Here is a 22,172-nt window from a genome sequence, read left to right on the forward strand (position 1 = left end):
GTGGCATTACAACCCAGGACCTAGCAGGAAGAGACATCACAAGAAGTGGCATCAGATCTTAATATTAACACCTCACACATATGTTTAGCAGTTCTATCATGAGTACATTTGAGCTCATTACGAGGTTTAACAAATGAGATTTTGTGCCAGGGTTGTACCAAAAAAGTGACGCAATCCTGCACAAGAGAGGGCCTTAACTTACACATATAGGGGCATATTTCCAAGAAAGTGGTGCATCAGTTATGATGCACCACTTTTCTTGCGCCTCCCATACCAGCATCTAACATCACCATGGTTGCACTGTATTTATGATAGCGTAACAAAAATTGACGCTATTGTGGTGCTTTGGTGCACTAGCGTAAACATTTTTGAACAAAATGGGTGCGTCACTTTAACACTTGCTCTGAGCAGGCATTCAAAATGAAGAAAAAAACAGCACAGTGAAATATACTGGTACCAGTTTGGATTTATCATTCAGAGTTGCTTGATACCAAAGAAGCCTGGGTTCATAGTGACCATCATGTAGCTGGGAAACATGTGTCTGACCAGTGGCCAGCACATGTATTAAAATGGCTGCTCTGTTCACTCACTATGTCCTAGGTTTGCAAAGGACACAGTGGGGGCATAATGCTCATGCAGATATGCCCTCATATATAAAGGGCTGAAAGTCCTGCCAGAGGGATGTCTTACGCATAGTTTATGCAGTGTGTGGTGGACAGGGCACACAAGCAGTGTGCCATGTCCAGTTGGTGTTTTTGGTTTTCACCAGCACACTCATCCTGCATTGGCATTGCTGGGTGCATCTGGATGCATTGTTTCAGAGGGTGGCACAATCAGTGCTGCTGCCCTCAGGAGTCTACCCTTAGTAGCCCATGCCCTGGGTACCTAAGTACCTTTTACTAGGGGCTTATAGTGGCAGGTGAAGGTGTATTCAATTGTGCACCTCAGCAAATTGTACAGTACCTTAGCAAACAAGTAGAAAACGGGCTGGTGCACGGAGTCAGGGAGCGAGGCGTCGCTGGATCCAATGCGGCATCGGTTCCGGTGCTACAGCCAGAAGGGCAGAGGCCTTGTGCAGAGACGTCGGGTCCTTACTGCAGATCAATGGAGGTGAAGTGCTGTTGGTTGCAAAGTTGGTCCCCTGGTTCCAGCAGGCACGAAGTCCGGGAAAGTCACGATGCTGCGGGGCGACCTCACGGGTTGCAATGACATCACAGGGCAGCAGGCACTGCAATGGCGTTGGATGTCATGGGCGTTGGACTTACGACACTCGGAAGTCAGCAAAATTGGGCAGGACCAGCGGGTGCAGAGACGCAAAACCTACACAGACGTCGGTGTCAACTCACTTCTGCGAGGTCCACGGCCTTGGGGCAGGCGGCATTGCGGTTCCGGGGAACGGTGACCTTTGCGAAGTCACACGGCATTGTCTGGCATCAATAGACAAGTTTTTCTCCAGAAATTCATTTCCAGGGGCCCAGGAACTGGAATGGCACCCTCTGGCAAACTAGAGTCCACAGCAGGCAGACTCTGAACTGGGTGGTGAAGCCTTTGCTGTCCCTGAGGCTTCAAAACAGGAGGCAAGCTCTACTCCAAGCCCTTGGAGATACCTCTCAAGCAGGAATACAAAACAAAGTCCAGTCTCTACCCTTTTGCACAGGCAGAAGCAGCAATTGCAGGATAGCCCAACACAGCACAGTCACATGCCAGGGCAGCATTTCTCCTCCGCTCTTCAGCTCTTCTCCAGGCAGAGGTTCCTCTGAATCCTTGAAGTAATCTGATTTGCAGGGGTTCTTGGTCCTATACTTATATCCCTTTCTGCCTTTGAAGTTGGCAAACTTCAAAGCAAAGTCTCTCTTGTCTGCAAGATCCTGCCTTGCCCAGTCCAGGCCCCAGACACACACCAGGGGGCTGGAGACTGCATTGTGTGTGGACAGTCACAGCCCTTTTCAGGTGTGAGTGACTACTCCTCCCTCCCTCATCTAGCACAGATGGCTCATCAGGATATGCAATCAACAACAAAAGGCAACTCATTACTTGAAATAAATGCACATTCTAAGCATGTAAAGATAAATTTATGAGTGCTCATACACTGACACACATCGTTGTCTTAACCCCTTCTGTGCCTTGGACGAGATCATCTCGTCCAAGGCTACAGTTCCCCTGTGCCTTGGACGAGATCATCTCGTCCTAGGCACAGGGGAACTTGGGGGCGTGCTAGCGCGCCCCCCGTGCACCCCCCTTCCCCCCCCAAGTTGGGATGGAAGGGGAAGACCTTCCCCTTCCACCCCCGACCCCCCCCACCCCCCCCTGTGACGTCAGCGCGCGAGCGGATTTGTCACAGGGGCCTCCCTAGTCGCGCTGGAAGCTCTGCTTCCAGCGCGATTGAAAAAGAAATGCAAAAGCATTTCTTTTTCAATCACTTGGGAGGCCCGGAGGGGCTTCAAAGGGAAGGAAAAGTATTTCCTTCCCTTTGAAGTCCCTCCGAGGGTTTCAAAAGCCGGATGGCTTGCAATCCGGCTTTTGAAACCCCACTAGACACCAGGGATTTTTTTTTTTTTATTGAAACAGACAAAAGGGAGCGACCCCTTGGGCAAGGGTCGCTCCCAGGGGGGGCATTTTTTTGAGAAGGCCTTTTCTGCCCCCCCTGGGGGCAGAAACCTCTAGGCACCAGGGACAATTTTTTTTTTTTTTTTTATGTTTCATTTCTTTTTTTTTGAGTGGGGAGCGACCCCTTAGGCAAGGGTCGCTCCCCTTGGGGGGAAATTATATTTTGGCCATTTCTGCCCCCCTTGGGGGCAGATTGGCCTATTTTGATGAGGCCAATCTGCCCCCAAGGGGGGTAGAAACCACTAGACACCAGGGAATTTTTTCTTTGCGTGAATTTCACGCAAAGGGAGCGACCCCTTAGGCAAGGGTCGCTCCCTGGGGGGGAGGGCAATTTATTTTAGGCCATTTCTGCCCCCCCTGGATACCTATTATTAGGCCGATCTGCCCCCAGGGGGGGCAGAAACCTCTAGGCGCCAGGGCAAATTTTTTTTGTTGTGTTTTTTTTTGTTGTTGTTTCTTTTTTTAGAGATGGGGAGCGACCCATCAGGCAAGGGTCGCTCCCCTGGGGGGCAAATTGTATTTAGACCATTTCTGCCCCCCTGGGGGCAGATTGGCCGATTTTAGGTCAATCTGCCCCCAAGGGGGCAGAAACCACTAGGCACCGGGGATTTGTTTTGTGGCGCCAATGTCACGCAGGGGGAGCGACCCTGTAGGCAAGGGTCGCTCCCGGGTGGGGTGGGGGTTGGGGGGGGCAAATTTATTTTAGGCCATTTCTGCCCCCCCGGGGGCAGATCGGCCTAATATTAGGCTGATCTGCCCCCGGGGGGGGGGGCAGATCCCTCTAGGCACCAGGGAATTTTTTTTTGTTGTGTTTTTTTTTTTGGTTTGTTTGTTTTTTTCGAGATGGGGAGCGACCCATCAGGCAAGGGTCGCTCCCCTGGGGGGCAAATTGTATATAGGCCATTTCTGCCCCCCTGGGGGCAGATACCACTAGGCACCGGGGATTTGTTTTTTGGCGCCAATGTCACGCAGGGGGAGCGACCCCGTAGGCAAGGGTCGCTCCCGGGGGGGGGTGGGGGCTGGGGGGGGCAAATTTATTTTAGGCCATTTCTGCCCCCCCTGGGGGCAGATCGGCCTATTATTAGGCCGAACTGCCCCCAGGGGGGGCAGAACCCTCTAGGCACCAGGGCAAATTTTTTTGTTGTGTTTTTTTTTTTGTTTGTTTGTTTTTTTCGAGATGGGGAGCGACCCATCAGGCAAGGGTCGCTCCCCTGGGGGGCAAATTGTATTTAGGCCATTTCTGCCCCCCTTGGGGGCAGATTGGCAGATTTTAGGTCAATCTGCCCCCAAGGGGGCAGAAACCACTAGGCACCTGGGATTTGATTTTTGGAGCCAATGTCACGCAGGGGGAGCGACCCCGTAGGCAAGGGTCGCTCCCGGGGGGGGGGTGAGGCTGGGGGGGGCACATTTATTTTAGCCCATTTCTGCCCCCCCTGGGGGCAGATCGGCCTATTATTAGGCCGAACAGCCCCCAGGGGGGGGCAGAACCGTCAGGGCACCAGGGCAAATTTTTTTGTTGTGTTTTTTTTTTTGTTTGTTTGTTTTTTTCGAGATGGGGAGCGACCCATCAGGCAAGGGTCGCTCCCCTGGGGGGCAAATTGTATTTAGGCCATTTCTGCCCCCCTTGGGGGCAGATTGGCAGATTTTAGGTCAAACCACTAGGCACCTGGGATTTGTTTTTTGGCGCCAATGTCACGCAGGGGGAGCGAACCCTTAGGCAAGTGTCGCTCCGGGGGGGGGTGGGAGCTGGGGGGGGGGCAAATTTATTTTAGGGCATTTCTGCCCCCCCCCTCCCGGGGCCGGCTGAGCTAGAGGCCAAACTCCACAGGTAGGCACTTTGCAAAAAACACCTCTGTTTTCTGTGAAAAAATATGTTCTGTCCACGTTGCGCTAGGCCTACCCACAGAAGTGAGGTACCATTTTTATTGAGAGACTTAGGGGAATTCTGGGTGGAAGGAAATTTGTGGCTCCTCTCAGATTCCAGAACTTTCTGCCACAGAAATGTGAGGAACATGTGTTTTTTTAGCCACATTTTGAGGTTTGCAAAGGATTCTGGGTAACAGAACCTGGTCCGAGCCCCGCAAGTCACCCCATCTTGGACTCCCCTAGGTCTCTAGTTTTCAGAAATGCACAGGTTTGGTAGGTTTCCCTAGGTGCCGGGTGAGCTACAGGCCAAAATCCACAGGTAGGCACTGTTTTCTTTCAAAAAATGGGATGTGTCCACGTTGCGCTTTGGGGTGCTTCCTGTCGCCGGCGCTAGGCCTACCCACGCAAGTGAGGTATCATTTTTATCGGGAGACTTGGGGGAACGCTGGGTGGAAGGAAATTTAAAGCTCCTCTCAGATTCCAGAACTTTCTGCCACAGAAATGTGAGGAACATGTGTTTTTTTAGCCAAATTTTGAGGTTTGCAAAGGATTCTGGGTAACAGAACCTGGTCCGAGCCCCGCAAGTCACCCCTCCTTGGATTCCCCTAGGTCTCTAGTTTTCAGAAATGCACAGGTTTGGTAGGTTTCCCTAGGTGCCGGCTGAGCTAGAGGCCAAAATCTACAGGTAGGCACTTCGCAAAAAACACCTGTGTTTTTTTCCAAAATTTAGGATGTGTCCACGTTGCGCTTTGGGGTGTTTCCTGTCGCCGGCGCTAGGCCTACCCACGCAAGTGAGGTATCATTTTTATCGGGAGACTTGGGGGAACGCTGGGTGGAAGGAAATTTGTAGCTCCTCTCAGATTCCAGAACTTTCTGCCACAGAAATGTGAGGAACGTGTTTTTTTAGCCAAATTTTGAGGTTTGCAAAGGATTCTGGGTAACAGAACCTGGTCCGAGCCCCGCAAGTCACCCCTCCTTGGATTCCCCTAGGTCTCTAGTTTTCAGAAATGCACAGGTTTGGTAGGTTTCCCTAGGTGCCGGCTGAGCTAGAGGCCAAAATCTACGGGTAGGCACTTCGCAAAAAACACCTCTGTTTTTTTCCAAAATTTATGATGTGTCCACGTTGCGCTTTGGGGTGTTTCCTGTAGCCGGCGCTAGGCCTACCCACGCAAGTGAGGTATCATTTTTATCGGGAGACTTGGGGGAACGCAGGGTGGAAGGAAATTTGTAGCTCCTCTCAGATTCCAGAACTTTCTGCCACAGAAATGTGAGGAACATGTGTTTTTTTAGCCAAATTTTGAGGTTTGCAAAGGATTCTGAGTAACAGAACCAGGTCCGAGCCCCGCAAGTCACCCCTCCTTGGATTCCCCTAGGTCACTAGTTTTCAGAAATGCACAGGTTTGGTAGGTTTCCCTAGGTGCCGGCTGAGCTAGAGGCCAAAATCTACAGGTAGGCACTTCGCAAAAAACACCTCTGTTTTTTTCCAAAATTTAGGATGTGTCCACGTTGCGCTTTGGGGTGTTTCCTGTCGCCGGCGCTAGGCCTACCCACGCAAGTGAGGTATCATTTTTATCGGGAGACTTGGGGGAACGCTGGGTGGAAGGAAATTTGTAGCTCCTCTCAGATTCCAGAACTTTCTGCCACAGAAATGTGAGGAACGTGTTTTTTTAGCCAAATTTTGAGGTTTGCAAAGGATTCTGGGTAACAGAACCTGGTCCGAGCCCCGCAAGACACCCCTCCTTGGATTCCCCTAGGTCTCTAGTTTTCAGAAATGCACAGGTTTGGTAGGTTTCCCTAGGTGCCGGCTGAGCTAGAGGCCAAAATCTACGGGTAGGCACTTCGCAAAAAACACCTCTGTTTTTTTCCAAAATTTATGATGTGTCCACGTTGCGCTTTGGGGTGTTTCCTGTAGCCGGCGCTAGGCCTACCCACGCAAGTGAGGTATCATTTTTATCGGGAGACTTGGGGGAACGCTGGGTGGAAGGAAATTTGTAGCTCCTCTCAGATTCCAGAACTTTCTGCCACAGAAATGTGAGGAACATGTGGTTTTTTTAGCCAAATTTTGAGGTTTGCAAAGGATTCTGGGTAACAGAACCTGGTCCGAGCCCCGCAAGTCACCCCTCCTTGGATTCCCCTAGGTCTCTAGTTTTCAGAAATGCACAGGTTTGGTAGGTTTCCCTAGGTGCCGGCTGAGCTAGAGGCCAAAATCTACAGGTAGGCACTTCGCAAAAAACACCTCTGTTTTCTCCCAAAATTTAGGATGTGTCCACGTTGCGCTTTGGGGTGTTTCCTGTCGCCGGCGCTAGGCCTACCCACGCAAGTGAGGTATCATTTTTATCGGGAGACTTGGGGGAACGCTGGGTGGAAGGAAATTTGTAGCTCCTCTCAGATTCCAGAACTTTCTGCCACAGAAATGTGAGGAACATGTGTTTTTTTAGCCAAATTTTGAGGTTTGCAAAGGATTCTGGGTAACAGAACCTGGTCCGAGCCCCGCAAGTCACCCCTCCTTGGATTCCCCTAGGTCTCTAGTTTTCAGAAATGCACAGGTTTGGTAGGTTTCCCTAGGTGCCGGCTGAGCTAGAGGCCAAAATCTACAGGTAGGCACTTCGCAAAAAACACCTCTGTTTTCTCCCAAAATTTAGGATGTGTCCACGTTGCGCTTTGGGGTGTTTCCTGTCGCCGGCGCTAGGCCTACCCACGCAAGTGAGGTATCATTTTTATCGGGAGACTTGGGGGAACGCTGGGTGGAAGGAAATTTGTAGCTCCTCTCAGATTCCAGAACTTTCTGCCACAGAAATGTGAGGAACATGTGTTTTTTTAGCCAAATTTTGAGGTTTGCAAAGGATTCTGGGTAACAGAACCTGGTCCGAGCCCCGCGAGTCACCACTCCTTGGATTCCCCTAGGTCTCTAGTTTTCAGAAATGCACAGGTTTGGTAGGTTTCCCTAGGTGCCGGCTGAGCTAGAGGCCAAAATCTATAGGTAGGCACTTCGCAAAAAACACCTCTGTTTTCTCCCAAAATTTTGGATGTGTCCACGTTGCGCTTTGGGGCGTTTCCTGTCGCGGGCGCTAGGCCTACCCACACAAGTGAGGTATCATTTTTATCGGGAGACTTGGGGGAACATAGATTAGCAAAACAAGTGCTATTGCCCCTTGTCTTTCTTTACATTTTTTCCTTCCAAATATAGGAGAGTGTGTAAAAAAGACATCTATTTGAGAAATTCCCTATAATTCACATGCTTGTATGGTCACCCCGGAATTCAGAGATGTGCAAATAACCACTGCTCCTCAGCACCTTATCTTTTGCCCTTTTTGGAAATGCAAAGGTTTTCTTGATAGCAATTTTTTACTCTTTATATTTCAGCAAATGAATTGCTGTATACCCGGTATAGAATGAAAACGCACTGCAGGGTGCAGCTCATTTATTGGCTCTGGGTTCCTCGGGTTCTTGATGAACCTACAAGCCCTATATATCCCCGCAACCAGAGGAGTCCAGCAGACGTAACAGTATATTGCTTTCCATAATCTGACATTGCAGGGAAAAGTTACAGAGTAAAACGTAGAGAAAAATTGATGTTTTTTTTACCTCAATTTCAATATTTTTCTTTTTCAGCTGTTATTTTCTGTAGGAAACCCTTGTAGGATCTACACAAATGACCCCTTGCTGAATTCAGAATTTTGTCTACTTTTCAGAAATGGTTAGGTTTCTGGGATCCAGCATTGGTTTCATGCCCATTCCTGTCACTGACTGGAAGGAGGCTGAAAGCACAAAAAATTGCAAAAATGGGGTATGCCCCAGTAAAATGCCAAAATTGTGTTGAAAAATTGGGTTTTCTGATTCAAGTCTGCCTGTTCCTGAAAGCTAGGAAGCTGCTGAGTTTAGCACTGCAAACCCTTTGTTGATGCCATTTTCAGGGGGAAATCCACAAGCCTTCTTCTGCAGCCACTTTTTCCAATTTTTTTGAAAAAAACGAAATTTTCACTGTATTTTGGCCAATTTCTTGGCCTCCTTCAAGGGAACCCACAAAGTCTGGGTACCTCTAGAATCCCTAGGATGTTGGAAAAAAAGGACGCAAATTTGGCTTGGTTAGCTTATGTGGACAAAAAGTTATGAGGGCCTAAGCGCGAACTGCCCCAAATAGGCAAAACAAGGCCTGGCACAGGAGGGGGAAAAGGCCTGGCAGCGAAGGGGTTAATGTGTAATACCGGGTTTACAATAGTAGACCCGTTTTGACAATAAATAAACAATACAGTGGGGCACATCAATAGTCAATGTCTATATTTATATAATATCCAAATAAGATGATGTGAGAGATCCTAGTATATTGTAGACTAATATATAAATGAGAATATCTCCCTTTCCTAAATGTGTAGACCAAAAATTACTAACCCAAGAGAAAAAAAACATGTACTCATATAAACTTAACCAAACGACGTGTGTCCATGCAATTATAAAGTTTTTAATACAAAAGAGAAAATCATATTATATTCATAAATACATAAATATACAGACACAACATATAAAATGGGAATGAATAGCCATCAGCCGACATGTGTTTCGTCCTGACTGGACTTCTTCAAGGCTTTGTTCACTTCTACATTCATATGTTCATATTCCATTTATCTTCCTCTGTTTACAATCACAGTCAGTTACTTCCTTGCTGTCTTCAAGATAAGTCAAAGTTACAGGCATTACAAACCTCATGCATTGAGGAGTCAACTCTAAACTTCTCTTACAACCCAGTTCAACTTTCCGATGTAAATCGGCAAGAGCATCGAGGGCCCCTGTACCGCGCCTCACTCTTCCCGTTTTTTCTAAGGCGAGTGTGAGTCCTCATCAGGATATGCAGGCTACACCCTAGCTCCCTTTCTGTCACTGTCTAGAGGAGAGGTGCAAACTGACCAACTGTCAAACTGACCCAGACAGGGAATCCACAAACAGGCAGAGTCACAGAATGGTTTAAGCAAGAAAATGCCTCCTTTCTAAAAGTGGCATCTTCAAACTAACAATCTAAAAACCAACATGACTGAAAGATGAATTTTTAAATTGTGAGTTCGGAGATTCTAAACTCCATATTTCTATCAGCTCTCAAAGGGAATCTGCACTTGAATAATATTTAAAGGCAGCCCTCGTGTTAACCTATGAGAGAGATAGGCCTTGCAACAGTGAAGACTGAATTTAGCAGTATTTCACTGTTAGGACATGTAACACACATCAGTACACGTCCCACCTTTAACATACATTACACCCTGCCCATGGGGCTACCTAGGGCCTCCCTTAGGGGTGCCTTACATGAATAAAATGGGAAGGTTTAGGCCTGGCAATTGGGTACACTTTATAACTGCACACACAGACACTGCAGTGGCAGGTCTGAGCCATGTTTACAGGGCTACTCATGTGGGTGGCACAAGCAGTGCTGCAGGCCCACTAGTAGCATTTGATTTACAGGCCCTTGGCACCTCTACTGCACCTTACCAGGGACTTACTACAAAATCAAATATTCCAATCATGGATAAACCAATCAACAATACAATTTGCACAGAGAGCATATGCACTTTAGCACTGGTTAGCAGTGGTAAAGTGGCCAGAGTCCTAAATCCAACAAAAACAGGTCAGAAAAAATAGGAGGAAGGAGGGAAAAAGATTGGGGATGGCCCTGTAAAAAGGGCCAAGTGCAACAAAAGGGCATGTGCTGTCACTACCACTACCCTTGGCATTTTGGTGAATCGATGTCCATGCTCCTTGGCAGCTTTGTTAATCCATATCATGTGGCATAAAGTCACAGCTCAGGAGAAAGTCGGCTCATGTCTGTGGCTAAAAGGAGACACCGATGAAAGGTGAGCAAGACTTGGGGCCTCATTATGAGGCTGGCAGGCTGACAGTCAGCCCGCCTGCCCTGTAGTGAGAAGACCTCCGCAAACATGGAGGTATTCTTACTGGATCTACAACAACTTTCCCACTGCACTGACGGGCAGGAACCAAGGTTCCCACCCATCAGCCCAGTGGTAAAGGTGCAGCACCATTGCTCCTGGCTCATAATAGAACCAGTGGTAATGCTGCACAGCAGACAGTGCACATTTCCAGGGTGCAGGGCCGGGGGATTCCTGCACTGCCCATGACATGGGCTTGGGCAATTCAGGCCCCCCGTGGCCTCCTGCACTTGTTCTCCTCCAGCCTTCTCATGGTGGGGAAACCGCCATGAAAAGGCTGACAGAGAACAATGTTGTAATCAGGACGTACAACCAAGACTGGCGTCAGCCCGTTGGGATCTTTGATCCTTGTGGGGACGGCTGTCTGTAAGCGTGCCCGCCCGCCTATCTTGTAATGTGGTGGTCGGACTGCCACAGCCACGGCAGTCCGACCACCACCGCGGTGTGGCGGCCTAGGACCGCCAGCCTCATACTAAGGCTGTTAGACTCAAACGGAAGGGAGTGGGTGGCTGTAGCTGAGTTGGAAAGTATCTGTGGAGGAAACATGGCAACATTCATTCATACAAAAGCGAGAGAGAGATGATTAAAGGTTGCATTTGTAATGGAGACTCTATCAAGTTTACTTATGTACTGTTGAAGCCAGGCGTTCTCCCTGTTGTGAAGGGAGGGTTAGCAAGATGAGTAGAATGTTTGCTGCTGGAGCATAGAAGTGATTGCCAGATCATTTGGCAATTAGATTTTTCAGAAAATTTGTACTCAGACATGCAAAAAACCTTTTGAATAAAACAAACGTCTTTAGAAGTGAAAAACATCATCAGTGAAATATTTTTTTAAATAAAGCCCTATATGATGCCTCACTCTGTCCCACCCAATTCTGTGGCATACACACCTTGTACTTCGGGGCAATCTCTGAAATAGGGCGCATGGTGTGAGTCTTGTGAACCTCGGACATGCTGCACACCACACAGATGGGTTTCTGATCATCTTCACAGAACAGTTTCAGTTTCTCCTCATGCTCTCGACACAGATTCTCTTCTTGAGATGTCAGACTCGGTATGTGAAACTGTTTCAACGCTTCCAACAAGTTTCCAAGCTGCTTGTATGGCCGGAATGTTTTGTCTGGAGATACTTCTCTGCACTGAGGATAGAGGAAGTCTGCCTGCAGCCCCTCACAGCACCGAGTGATACAGGACAGACAGAAGACGTGTTCACACTCCACAGACACGGTGACTGTGAACTAACCCAGGCAAATGGAGCAGGTGGCCTCCTCCTTCAGGTTTTGAAGCTGATTTGCTTCAGCAATGTCGTGCCGCTGTGACCAGTATTTGAAGTAGCTCAGCTGTGTGTCTGTCCTCCAAGGTTCAGAGCACAGGTGCCTGCTCTGAGCTGGGAGTGCCTGAAGCTGTATACGATCCTCATCTGAGAATGCCCCTTGCCCTGGGATGGTCTCATATCTTTCCTGATAAGCTCTGTGCCGAGTGAGAAGGCCATAGCTGCTAAGTTTTCACTCAGGTGCCATTTCCATATTTTACAGTGTGCTATTGTGATAACACTCCAAGCCGTACGTGTGACACTTTATCACAATAAGAATAAAGGTTGGTGTCCATGTCATGTTATGTTAAATATATTTGTAGAGCACACTGTCACCTGGGCGGGTATCCTGGCACTGAACAGGTGTGATGCTATCCTCACCTAGGGCAGGCGGGAGAGGGTAGAGGAAAAGCCAGGTCTTCTGTTTTTTGCAGAACCTAAGACTTGGTGGGGAGGCTCTGATGTGTAATGGCATGTTCCACGCTTTAGGAGCTCTGTGGGAGAAAGGCCGATTGTCGCATCTGGTTCCGCCTATGCAAGGGATGGTTGCAAGAAGGACGCCAACCTGAGATGAATTAAAAAGTAACTCCCTTATCGTAGTTTGAAATGTTTCCAATATTGTTGTTTATTTGTTGCATGGCAATAATTGTTTTAGTTTTATGTATAGTTGTGTAATTAGTGTTTAGTTTTTTAATTTGTAGTTTGTATTATTGGTGTATTATTTTTAAATTCACATTTTTTTAATTTCTTTAAATGTAAAAAAAGTTGTTGTGAATCGTTTTTCCAATTTGCATAAATTATTTACGTGAGTTTTAAATATTTGTATATTGGTATATTAGTGTTGGGCATTACTGGAGTTTTGGGTAGGTATTATTCTAATGGAATATAGTTTTTAATGTATGTATATATATATATATATATATATATATATAATTTTATTTTTATTTTTATTTTTTAGATATTTTCATTTTATTTAGTGTTGATGTTTACACTGTGTTTTCTTGATTAGGAAGATTAGCAAAGTGACTGTCTTACCCCTTAGGACTTACATGGGCTTGGACTCTCTCTCTCTCTCTCTCTCTCTCTCTCTCTCTCTCTCTCTCTCTCTCTCTCTCTCTCTCTCTCTCTCTCTCTCTCTCTCTCTCTCTCTCTCTCTCTCTCGCTCTCTCTCTCTCTCTCTCTCTCGCTCTCTGTCACTCAGGTTTGTCTGTCTTTGGCATTTCACTGTTTGTCCCTGCCACTGCTTGTTTTTTTCACTTTGCCATTGTTTGACTTTCTGCTACCTAATTGTCTTTCTTTGCTTCTGTTGATTTTTGTCTGTTTTGACACTGTCTGCTCTGCCACTTAATTGTCAGCCTTTGCCACAGTTTATTTTCCCACTGTCTGTTTTGCCTTTTCATTGTCTATTCATTGCCATCTCCATCTTCTTTGTGCCTTTATCTCTGTCTCCTTAATACTACTGTCATTTCCTTCTCTTTTTGTGCCTCTCTCTCTGCCTCATTTGGCAGTTTACGTAACTGCTATTTTCAGTTTTTTTTCTGCTGTGCCATTTTTCCAGCTCTTCTGCATGCCCTATCCACACCACTCAGTACCTGCTTTGCCATTTCCTGCTGTTCTGATTGCCTCGCCAACCACCCCCTTCAGCTCTCCCTTCTCTCACGACCTACTTAATGGCGGCATGCACACACTGAAGGCATGCCAAAGGCAAGCCAGTCAGTGCCCATCCATGCCTGGACCGCACCCAGTGTGAGGACTTCTAGTTCTCCACCCATCCACCACTACCCTGCCACAGCCCGTCACAGCCTCATCTTTGGCTGCTACTCTCTTCACTGCACCACATAACACACCATGGAAGGAGCCTTCATCTGTTCCCCCTGCAGGTTCTCTTGAACGCTCCTTCCCCCAACACTCACCACCCCGGCACCATTGGCACCGTCCACTCCACCTGCCCACACACCGACAAGACACCACCCGAACACCACACCACACTTGCATACTTCTCAACACCAGCATGCTCAGCAAACATGTCACATGTATGCGACCTGCTGCATGATGGGGCCTTAAACCAGCTCTTCTTCACAGAAATTTGGCTGAGCCCAGCCTCCGCTCCAGAAATCGTCATGGTCATCCCTGCCAACTATAAGTACATTGAAGGACTCCCTCAGATGCACCAACACCACAGACATGGAGACCAGCTACATGGAGCACCTCAACTTCAAGCGAGAAATCACAGCCAGCTTTGCCTTGGGCAAAACGCTCTTTGAGAGGTCAATGGGACCATGCACCAACTTCACCAGACTTCAAAGACTTCCTGGCACCCCTCAGCATTGAATCCTGCATCTTCTCCCTCCTAGGAGACTTAAACTTTCACTTGGAAGACTACATGGACCCTAACTCGATCAACCTCCTAGAAAAACTCAGCAACCTCATGCTCACCCAACATGTCACTGGACCAACCCACACCTCCAGACACCTCACAGATCTGACTCCTTCAAAAATGTCATGGTTGACAAGCCTTCGCCTTTGACTTGGATAGACCATGGCCAAGTCAGTTTTAGCGTCTCAGTCCTGAGACACAGGAGACCCATCACCTCTGGACCAGCCCACTATTTCTGGAAAAATAACCCAGAAACAGATTGGACTCCTGCCATCTCCACACAATGGCCCGAACCCGCAGGCACCTTGATAGAAGACATCAAGAACTTCCACTGTTGGATCGCTGCGTGTGCTGACTGCCTGGCACGCCCTGCAATTTGGTAAATCAGCGAGAAAATGTACACAAGCCAGCTAGCACACAGAAGAATTCAGGCTGATGAAACAACATTACAAGCAGCTGGTGCTCAAGTGGAGAGTGAGTCAGGACTTCATAGACAAAGATACGTTCAAATCCTCCCTTAGGCGCTACCACAAGCATATCTGGAAGACCAAGGGCACAGCCCTTTCAGACCAAATCATCGCCTTAACCAGCAACAACAAGGACATTTTTGCAAGAGTTCATCAAGCCTGCAGCTACCTCCAACAACATCACTCCCCCTCACAACTTCTGCACTTCCTTTTCAACAAGGACACATCCATATATGGTAACTTTGACCCTCAAATGGGCCCTTCTTTTCTCGCAGCAAATCTTCCAATCATGGACGAAGAGCGAACCCTGAACACATGGCCCGCCATAACAATAAATGAAACCACCAGCACGAAAAAGTCCATTCACTCCACAGCCCCATCAGACATTTGCCCATCACCACTCCCACAACAAGGTACTCAATCCAACAACAAACTTCCCCCCCTATACTCATTTCCTCCACCCATTCAGCCAACATCCTGGAAATACGCCACAGTCACTGCCCTTCTCATAAAACCGTTGGCAGACCAAGCCGAGCTCACCAACCACAGGCCATCTCCCTCCCACCATACCTTGCAAAGGTCATCAAGACCCTTATCAATAGGCACTTCACCAAACACCTCATCAACCACCAGCTTCTAGATGCCCCACAGTCTAGATTAAGACCTAATCACAGCACAGAAACAGCACTTATCACTCCTACAGATGACATTCACATGATCCTCGACGGAGGAGAGACTGCAGCCCTTATCTTTCTGGTCCTCTTGACGGCATTCAACAGCATCACACCCTACCCTCAGCAGATGCATTCACAAGAACAGCATTCAAGCACCTTCGCTCCTTTTGGATCTGATCCTTTTTGACAGAGCAAACTGAAACGGTCAGCCTTATACAACTAACCTCAGAAGCTTGTAAACTCATCTGTGGAGTACATCAAGGTTCATCGCTCAGTAGTCCCACCTCTCTCTCTCTCTCTCTCTCTCTATCTATCTACATATATATATATATATATATATATGTATATATATACATATGTAGATAAATAAAGACACATATCTAACATTACATTGTTGTTCTATATTAAAATATTTAATATCTTGTAATTAAACTATATATATTTATATCAAAAACAATATTTTTGCATGTTTTTCACAATATGAGTGTGAAATTATATTTTTCCGATATCTGTATACTTACATTTATAAGTGTAGTGAAACGCTATTTTTGTATTCAATATTTTTGACACAATATTTGTGTAGCACAATATTGTTGGTTCCAATGTAATGTGAGTGATCCCATCTGCCTTAATCTGCTGGAGTTTTTGGCCATTTTGGCAACTTAGGGCCTCATTACGAGTTTGGCAGTTGGACCGCCAGGCAACCATGATGGCGGTCCCAAAGAGACCGCCATATTGGGGGTCTTACAGACTGCCGTATTATGAGTTATACAGTCAGGACTGCCAACCGCCAAGCAAAAAAGAACTAGACCAGCAGTGGCGTGGAGGCCCGGAAATAGGCGGTTTGACCTCCTGACCGTATTACAAGTCTAAAGTCGCAGTGGCAGGCACCCATGACGGTCCGAACCACGGCGGTCCGTGGTCACTTAAATAATACACAACAGCACATTGGATGGATTAGGAGAAAACACAGCTGACACACATTGCCACACTGGACAAACCAGCAATGGGCACTATAAAACACATCCCTTCACACACCACAATCCTCTGCATTTACAACGGCAAACACTAAATATAGAGCAAATTCTTCCCCATACAGCACAGATTATAGGCGCTACGTTTTTCTCACCATCTCTTTTCACACCCAGCACACACTTTTGTCCAGTCATACCCTTTAGCACTAACCCCCTGTAGTAAATCACTGTCACCTGTATTTATTTCCACTATGACACGTATTAAAAATCCCTGTTTCGCTAATAAAGAGTTAAGAGTCAGGATGGATGAAATCATAGGGGTAGAGCCACAATAGTTCAGAGCCCAAGTCCAGCACACTACTCTCAGTCGGAAAATGGAAATGTGGGACAGGATAGTCAACAAAGTGAATGCTGCAGGCACCACCCTAGCATAAAGGAGGACATCAGGAAGAGGTGGAACGACCTCAGAGGCAAGGTCCATTCTCTGGTCTCCTGGCAGCAGTTGCAAGACAAGAAGACTGGCAGTGGCACTTCCACTCCTCCCTTACAACTCTATCCTTGGGAGAAGAAGGTCTTGCACATCCTGCAGGTTTGACGGGAATACCTGGGGGGGTGGAGTCTGGTAAGTCACAAAAATAAAAATGTTACCAAAATGCCATGTCATGCATGCTCATTGCTCACTTTTTCCAGCTTCCTTGTTCCTCCACTCACCAGCCCAGTGTCCATCTGTCCAAAGACCCCTGCCTGGCATTTCACAATTGAGGTAGACTCACATCTCTGTGTATAGTGTGTGTAGTACAGGGACTGGCATGACTATAGCTCCCAGCAGGCACCGATCTGCAACTCCAAACACCAAACCAATGTTTCCTTCTTCAAATAACCTTGTATGTTAACTCTCAATTATAGTGTACTCACCTGGGAGGATAACATTTGTCAAGTGTGTGTAGTACAGGGACTGACATTACTGCTAAGGTCAGGAGGTACTGTTACTGTTACTCCAATCAGCCAGCCCAGTGTCCTCTTCTCCAAAGACCCTTGTTTGTCAACTCCCAATTGACATGTACCTACCTGGGAGGATTACATTTGTCTAGTGTGTGTAGTACAGGGACTGACATGACTATAACTCCCAGCAGACCCTGTTTCTGTAACTCCAAGCACCAGACCAGTGTTCACTTCCTCAAATACATCCGTTAGTGAACTCTCAATTGAAGTGTGCTCACCAGGGAGAGAATATTGGTCATGTGTGTGTACTAGTGTGAGTGACATGACAGCAACTCATAGCAGGCCCTGTATCTGTAACTCCAAACACCAGCACAGTGTTCTCTTCTCCAAAGACCACTGTTTGTCCATTCCCAAATGAGGTTTACTCACCTGGGTGGATAACATTTCTCAAGTATTGGGGAGTAGTGAGGGTGACAGGACTGCAACTCCCAGGGGCCACTGTTTCTCAAACTCCAAACACCAGACCAGTGTTCTCTCCTCAAAAGACACCGTTGTCTTGACTCTCTATTGAAGTGTACTCCCCTGGGAGGAAACCATTTGCATAGTGTGTGTAGCACAGGGCGTTACATGACTGCAATTCCCAGGAGGCTCTTTTACTGTGACTCCAACCACCAGTCCAGTGTCCTCTTCTCCAAAGACTCATGTTTGGGAAATCACACATGAAGTGTACTCACCTGGTAGGATGACATTTATCAAGTGTATGAAGTAGAGGGAGTGACATGACTGCTAAGGCCAGGAGGATCTGTCTCTCCGACTCCAAACACAAGCCCAGAGTTCACTTGTACAAATCATTCACAATGGACGTATACTCACCTGGGAGGATAACTTTTTCATACTGTGTGTAGTACAGGGAGTAACATGACTGCAACTCCCTGTCCCTGTAACACCAATCACCAGCCCAGTGTGCATTTTCCCTAATGCATCTGTTAGTGAACTCTCAAATGAAGTTTACTTTTCTGGGAGGATAACGTTTATCTTGTGTTGGGAAGTGGAGGGAGTGACCTGAATGCAAAGCTCAATGGACCCTGTTTTGCTAACTCCAATCACCAGCCCAGTGTCCACTTGCCCAAGTACCTCTGTTAGTGAACTCTCAAATTAGGTTTACTCACCTGGGAGGATAACATTTGTCTAGTGTAACGAACTAGAGTGAGTGGTCTGAATGTAACTACCAGGGCGCACTGCTCCAGTGACTTCAAATAGCAGAAGAGTGGTCACTTGTCCAAGAAGCCTTGCCTGCTCACTTTCAAATGGTGCTTACTCACCTGGGTGGGACCAATATACAAGTCATGCTCAACTCAGAGATGTGGCTGGCCACCTAGCTCTATCTTGAATTGCTAAGCCAAGATGAAACTATTGAGGACAGAAAGGACAACCTACCCAATGTGCAACAAAAATGATCACCAAGACCTCAAGCTGCATCACCAGAATGAAATTGGCAACAGACACATTTACAATGCACTGCCCACATGATGACTCAAATCACATATACAACAAAGTCCTGGGTCTGCCTGCATAACAATCAACTAGGCCTCAAAATGGTCAAAGCTACATCCTGCCTAGCCACTGTTTTGCCTGCACTGGTGGCAAGGTGTCATTCTCTGCCCAGCCTCCCAAGTCCTAATGGCTTGCTAAATTCAGCAGCTGCTTGAATTAAAAGGAGTTGGCATGCTTCACAAATGTCAGGTCAATACAACCAATAGTATGGGTACCTGTCACAATAGGATAACTTGCAAATCAACTATGTACACAGGCTTTGCAAAATGTCACTGTAAACTTTTGGAAGGTAGAGGTCACAATATAACCAGTAAAATTGTAACTTTCACATCAACAGGTCGAGCTGCCACTGGGTACACGGAGGCCACCGACAAGACTGCCACTACTCCCATTGCTGAAGCTCTCAGTGAAAAAGACACTCCTGGACGTCTGGACATAGAGGATGGTTCAGGCCCATCTGGGCAACCTGGTGTTGGAAAGTAGACTCTTTCTAGCATGGTTACCTCCACTTTTGGCCTATTTGTGAGTGTGTGTCAGTGTGCTTTTACTGTGTCACTGGGATCCTGCTAGCCAGGACCACAGTGCTCATAGATAGAAACCTATATGTCAGTGTGTTTTGCCTGTCTCACTGGGATCCTGCTAGCCAGGACCCCAGTGCTCATCGTTTGTGGCCTAATATGTATACCTGTGTAGTGCCTAACTGTGTCACTGAGGCTATGCTAATCAGAATCTCAGTGCTTATGTTCGCTCTACTTTAAAATTTGTCACTGTAGGCCAGTGACTTAATTTACCAATTTCAACTGGCACACTGGACCACCCTTTTAAGTCCCTAGTATATGGTACCTGGGTACCCAAGGCATTGGGGTTCCAGGAGATCCATATGGGCTGCAGCATTTCTTTTGCCACCCATAGGGAGTTCAGACAAACCCTTACACAGGACTGCCACTGCAGCCTGCGTGAAATAGTGCACAAACTATTTCACAGCAATTTTCACTGCACTTAAGTAACTTATAAGTCACCTATATGTCTAACCTTCACTTGTTGAAGGTTAGGTGCAAAGTTACTAAGTGTGAGGGCACCCTTGCACTAGCAAAGTGCCCTCACATAGTTCAGGGCCACTTCCCCGGACTTTGTGAGTGCATGGACGCCATTACACGCGTGCACTAAATAGAGGTCAATACCTATGTGTAGCTTCAAAATGGTAACTCCGAACATGGCCATGTAACATGTCTAAGGTCATGGAATTGTCCCCCGATTCCAAATCTGGTATTGGGGAGCCAATTCCATGCATCCTGGGGGCTCAACCATGGACCCCCAGTACTGCCAAGCCAGCTCTCTGAGGCTTGCACTGCAGCTACAGCTGCTGCCACCTCACAGACAGGTTTCTGCCCTCCTGGGGTCTGGGCAGACTAGTCCCAGGAAGGCAGAACAAAGCATTTCCTCCTAGAGCAGGGTGTTACACCCCCCCTGTAGGAGGCTGGACTGGCTTGTAGTGAGTACCAAGGGGTACTTACACCTTGCACCAGGCCCAGGTATCCCTTATTAGTGTATAGGGTGTCTAGCAGCTTAGGCTGATAGATAATGGTAGCTTAGCAGAGCAGCTTAGGCTGAACTAGGAGACGAGTGAAGCTCCTACAGTACCACTAGTGTCACTTGCACAATATCATAAGAAAACACAATACACAGATATACTAAAAATAAAGGTACTTTATTTTTATGACAATATGCCAAAGTATCTCAGAGTGTACCCTCAGTATGAGGATAGAAAATATACACAAGATATATGTACACAATACCAAAAATATACAGTATAGTCTTAGAAAACAGTGCAAACAATATATAGTTACAATAGGATGCAATGGGGACACATAGGGATAGGGGCAACACAAACCATATACTCCAAAAGTGGAATGCGAACCACGAATGGACCCCAAACCTATGTGACCTTGTAGAGGGTCGCTGGGACTATTAGAAAATAGTAAGGGTTAGAAAAATAACCCACCCCAAGACCCTGAAAAGTGAGTGCAAAGTGCACTAAAGTTCCCCAAAGGACAAAGAAGTCGTGATAGGGGAATTCTGCAGGAAAGACACAAACCAGCAATGCAACAACGATGGATTTCCAAACGAGGGTACCTGTGGAACAAGGGGACCAAGTCCAAAAGTCACAAGCAAGTCGGAGATGGGCAGATGCCCAAGAAATGCCAACGGTGGGTGCAAAGAACCTGCTACTGGACAGTAGAAGCTTAGGATTCTGCAGGAACGACAAGGGCTAGAAACTTCCCCTTTGGAGGATGTATCCCCCACGCGGTGGAGAGTCGTGCAGAAGTGTTTTCCTGTGGAGATACAGCCAACAAGCCTTGCTAGCTGCAAATCATGCAGTAAAGTGTTTTGCATGCTGCTGTGGCCCAGGAGGGACCAGGATGTCGCCAATTGCGTCTGGGGACAGAGGGGGCGTCGATCAAGACAAGGAGTCCTCTCAGAAGCAGGCAGCACACGCAGAAGTGCCAGAACAGGCACTTCGAACAAGAGTGAAACGGTGCTCACCCGAAGTTGCACAAAGGAGTCCCACGCCGCCGGAGGACAACTTAGAAAGTCGTGCAATGCAGGTTAGAGTGCCGTGGACCCAGGCTTGGCTGTGCACAGAGGATTTCCGCCGGAAGTGCACGGAAGCCGGAGTAGCTGCAAAAGACACGGTTCCCAGCAATGCAGTCTGGCGTGGGGATGCAAGGACTTACCTCCACCAAACTTGGACTGAAGAGTCACTGGACTGTGGGAGTCACTTGGACAGAGTTGCTGGAATCAAGGGACCTCGCTCGTTGTGCTGAGAGGAGACCCAGAGTACCGGTAATACAGTTCTTTGGTGCCTGCGGTTGCAGGGGGAAGATTCCGTCGACCCACGGGAGATTTCTTCAGAGCTTCTAGTGCAGAGAGGAGGCAGACTACCCCCACAGCATGCACCACCAGGAAAACAGTCGAGAAGGCGGCAGGATCAGCGTTACAGAGTTGCAGTAGTCGTCTTTGCTACTTTGTTGCAGTTTTGCAGGCTTCCAGCGCGGTCCGCAGTCGATTCCTTGGCAGAAGGTGAAGAGATAGATGCAGAGGAACTCTGATGAGCTCTTGCATTCGTTATCTAAGGAATTCCCCAAAGCAGAGACCCTAAATAGCCAGAAAAGAGGGTTTGGCTACATAGGAGAGAGGATAGGCTAGCAACACCTGAAGGAGCCTATCAGAAGGAGTCTCTGACGTCACCTGCTGGCACTGGCCACTCAGAGCAGTCCAGTGTGCCAGCAGCACCTCTGTTTCCAAGATGGCAGAGGTCTGGAGCACACTGGAGGAGCTCTGGACACCTCCCAGGGGAGGTGCAGGTCAGGGGAGTGGTCACTCCCCTTTCCTTTGTCCAGTTTCGCGCCAGAGCAGGGCTAAGGGGACGCTGAACCGGTGTAGACTCGCTTATGCAGAAATGGGCACCA

The 22,172-nt window shown here is 47.5% G+C and overlaps 1 protein-coding gene across 1 annotated transcript in view; it reads right to left on the reverse strand.

Moving 5' to 3' along the window:
- LOC138301476 (E3 ubiquitin-protein ligase TRIM39-like) overlaps nt 1-22,172 on the reverse strand; it is a 197,789-nt gene that overhangs the window by 151,465 nt on the left and 24,152 nt on the right. Inside the window, exon 2 of the mRNA XM_069241989.1 lies at nt 11,293-11,562. Coding sequence (XP_069098090.1) covers nt 11,293-11,562 — 270 coding nt within the window. The remainder of the gene's footprint in view (nt 1-11,292; nt 11,563-22,172) is intronic.

The sequence above is a fragment of the Pleurodeles waltl genome, chromosome 6, assembly GCF_031143425.1.
Source record: "Pleurodeles waltl isolate 20211129_DDA chromosome 6, aPleWal1.hap1.20221129, whole genome shotgun sequence".
Taxonomy (NCBI): domain Eukaryota; kingdom Metazoa; phylum Chordata; class Amphibia; order Caudata; family Salamandridae; genus Pleurodeles; species Pleurodeles waltl.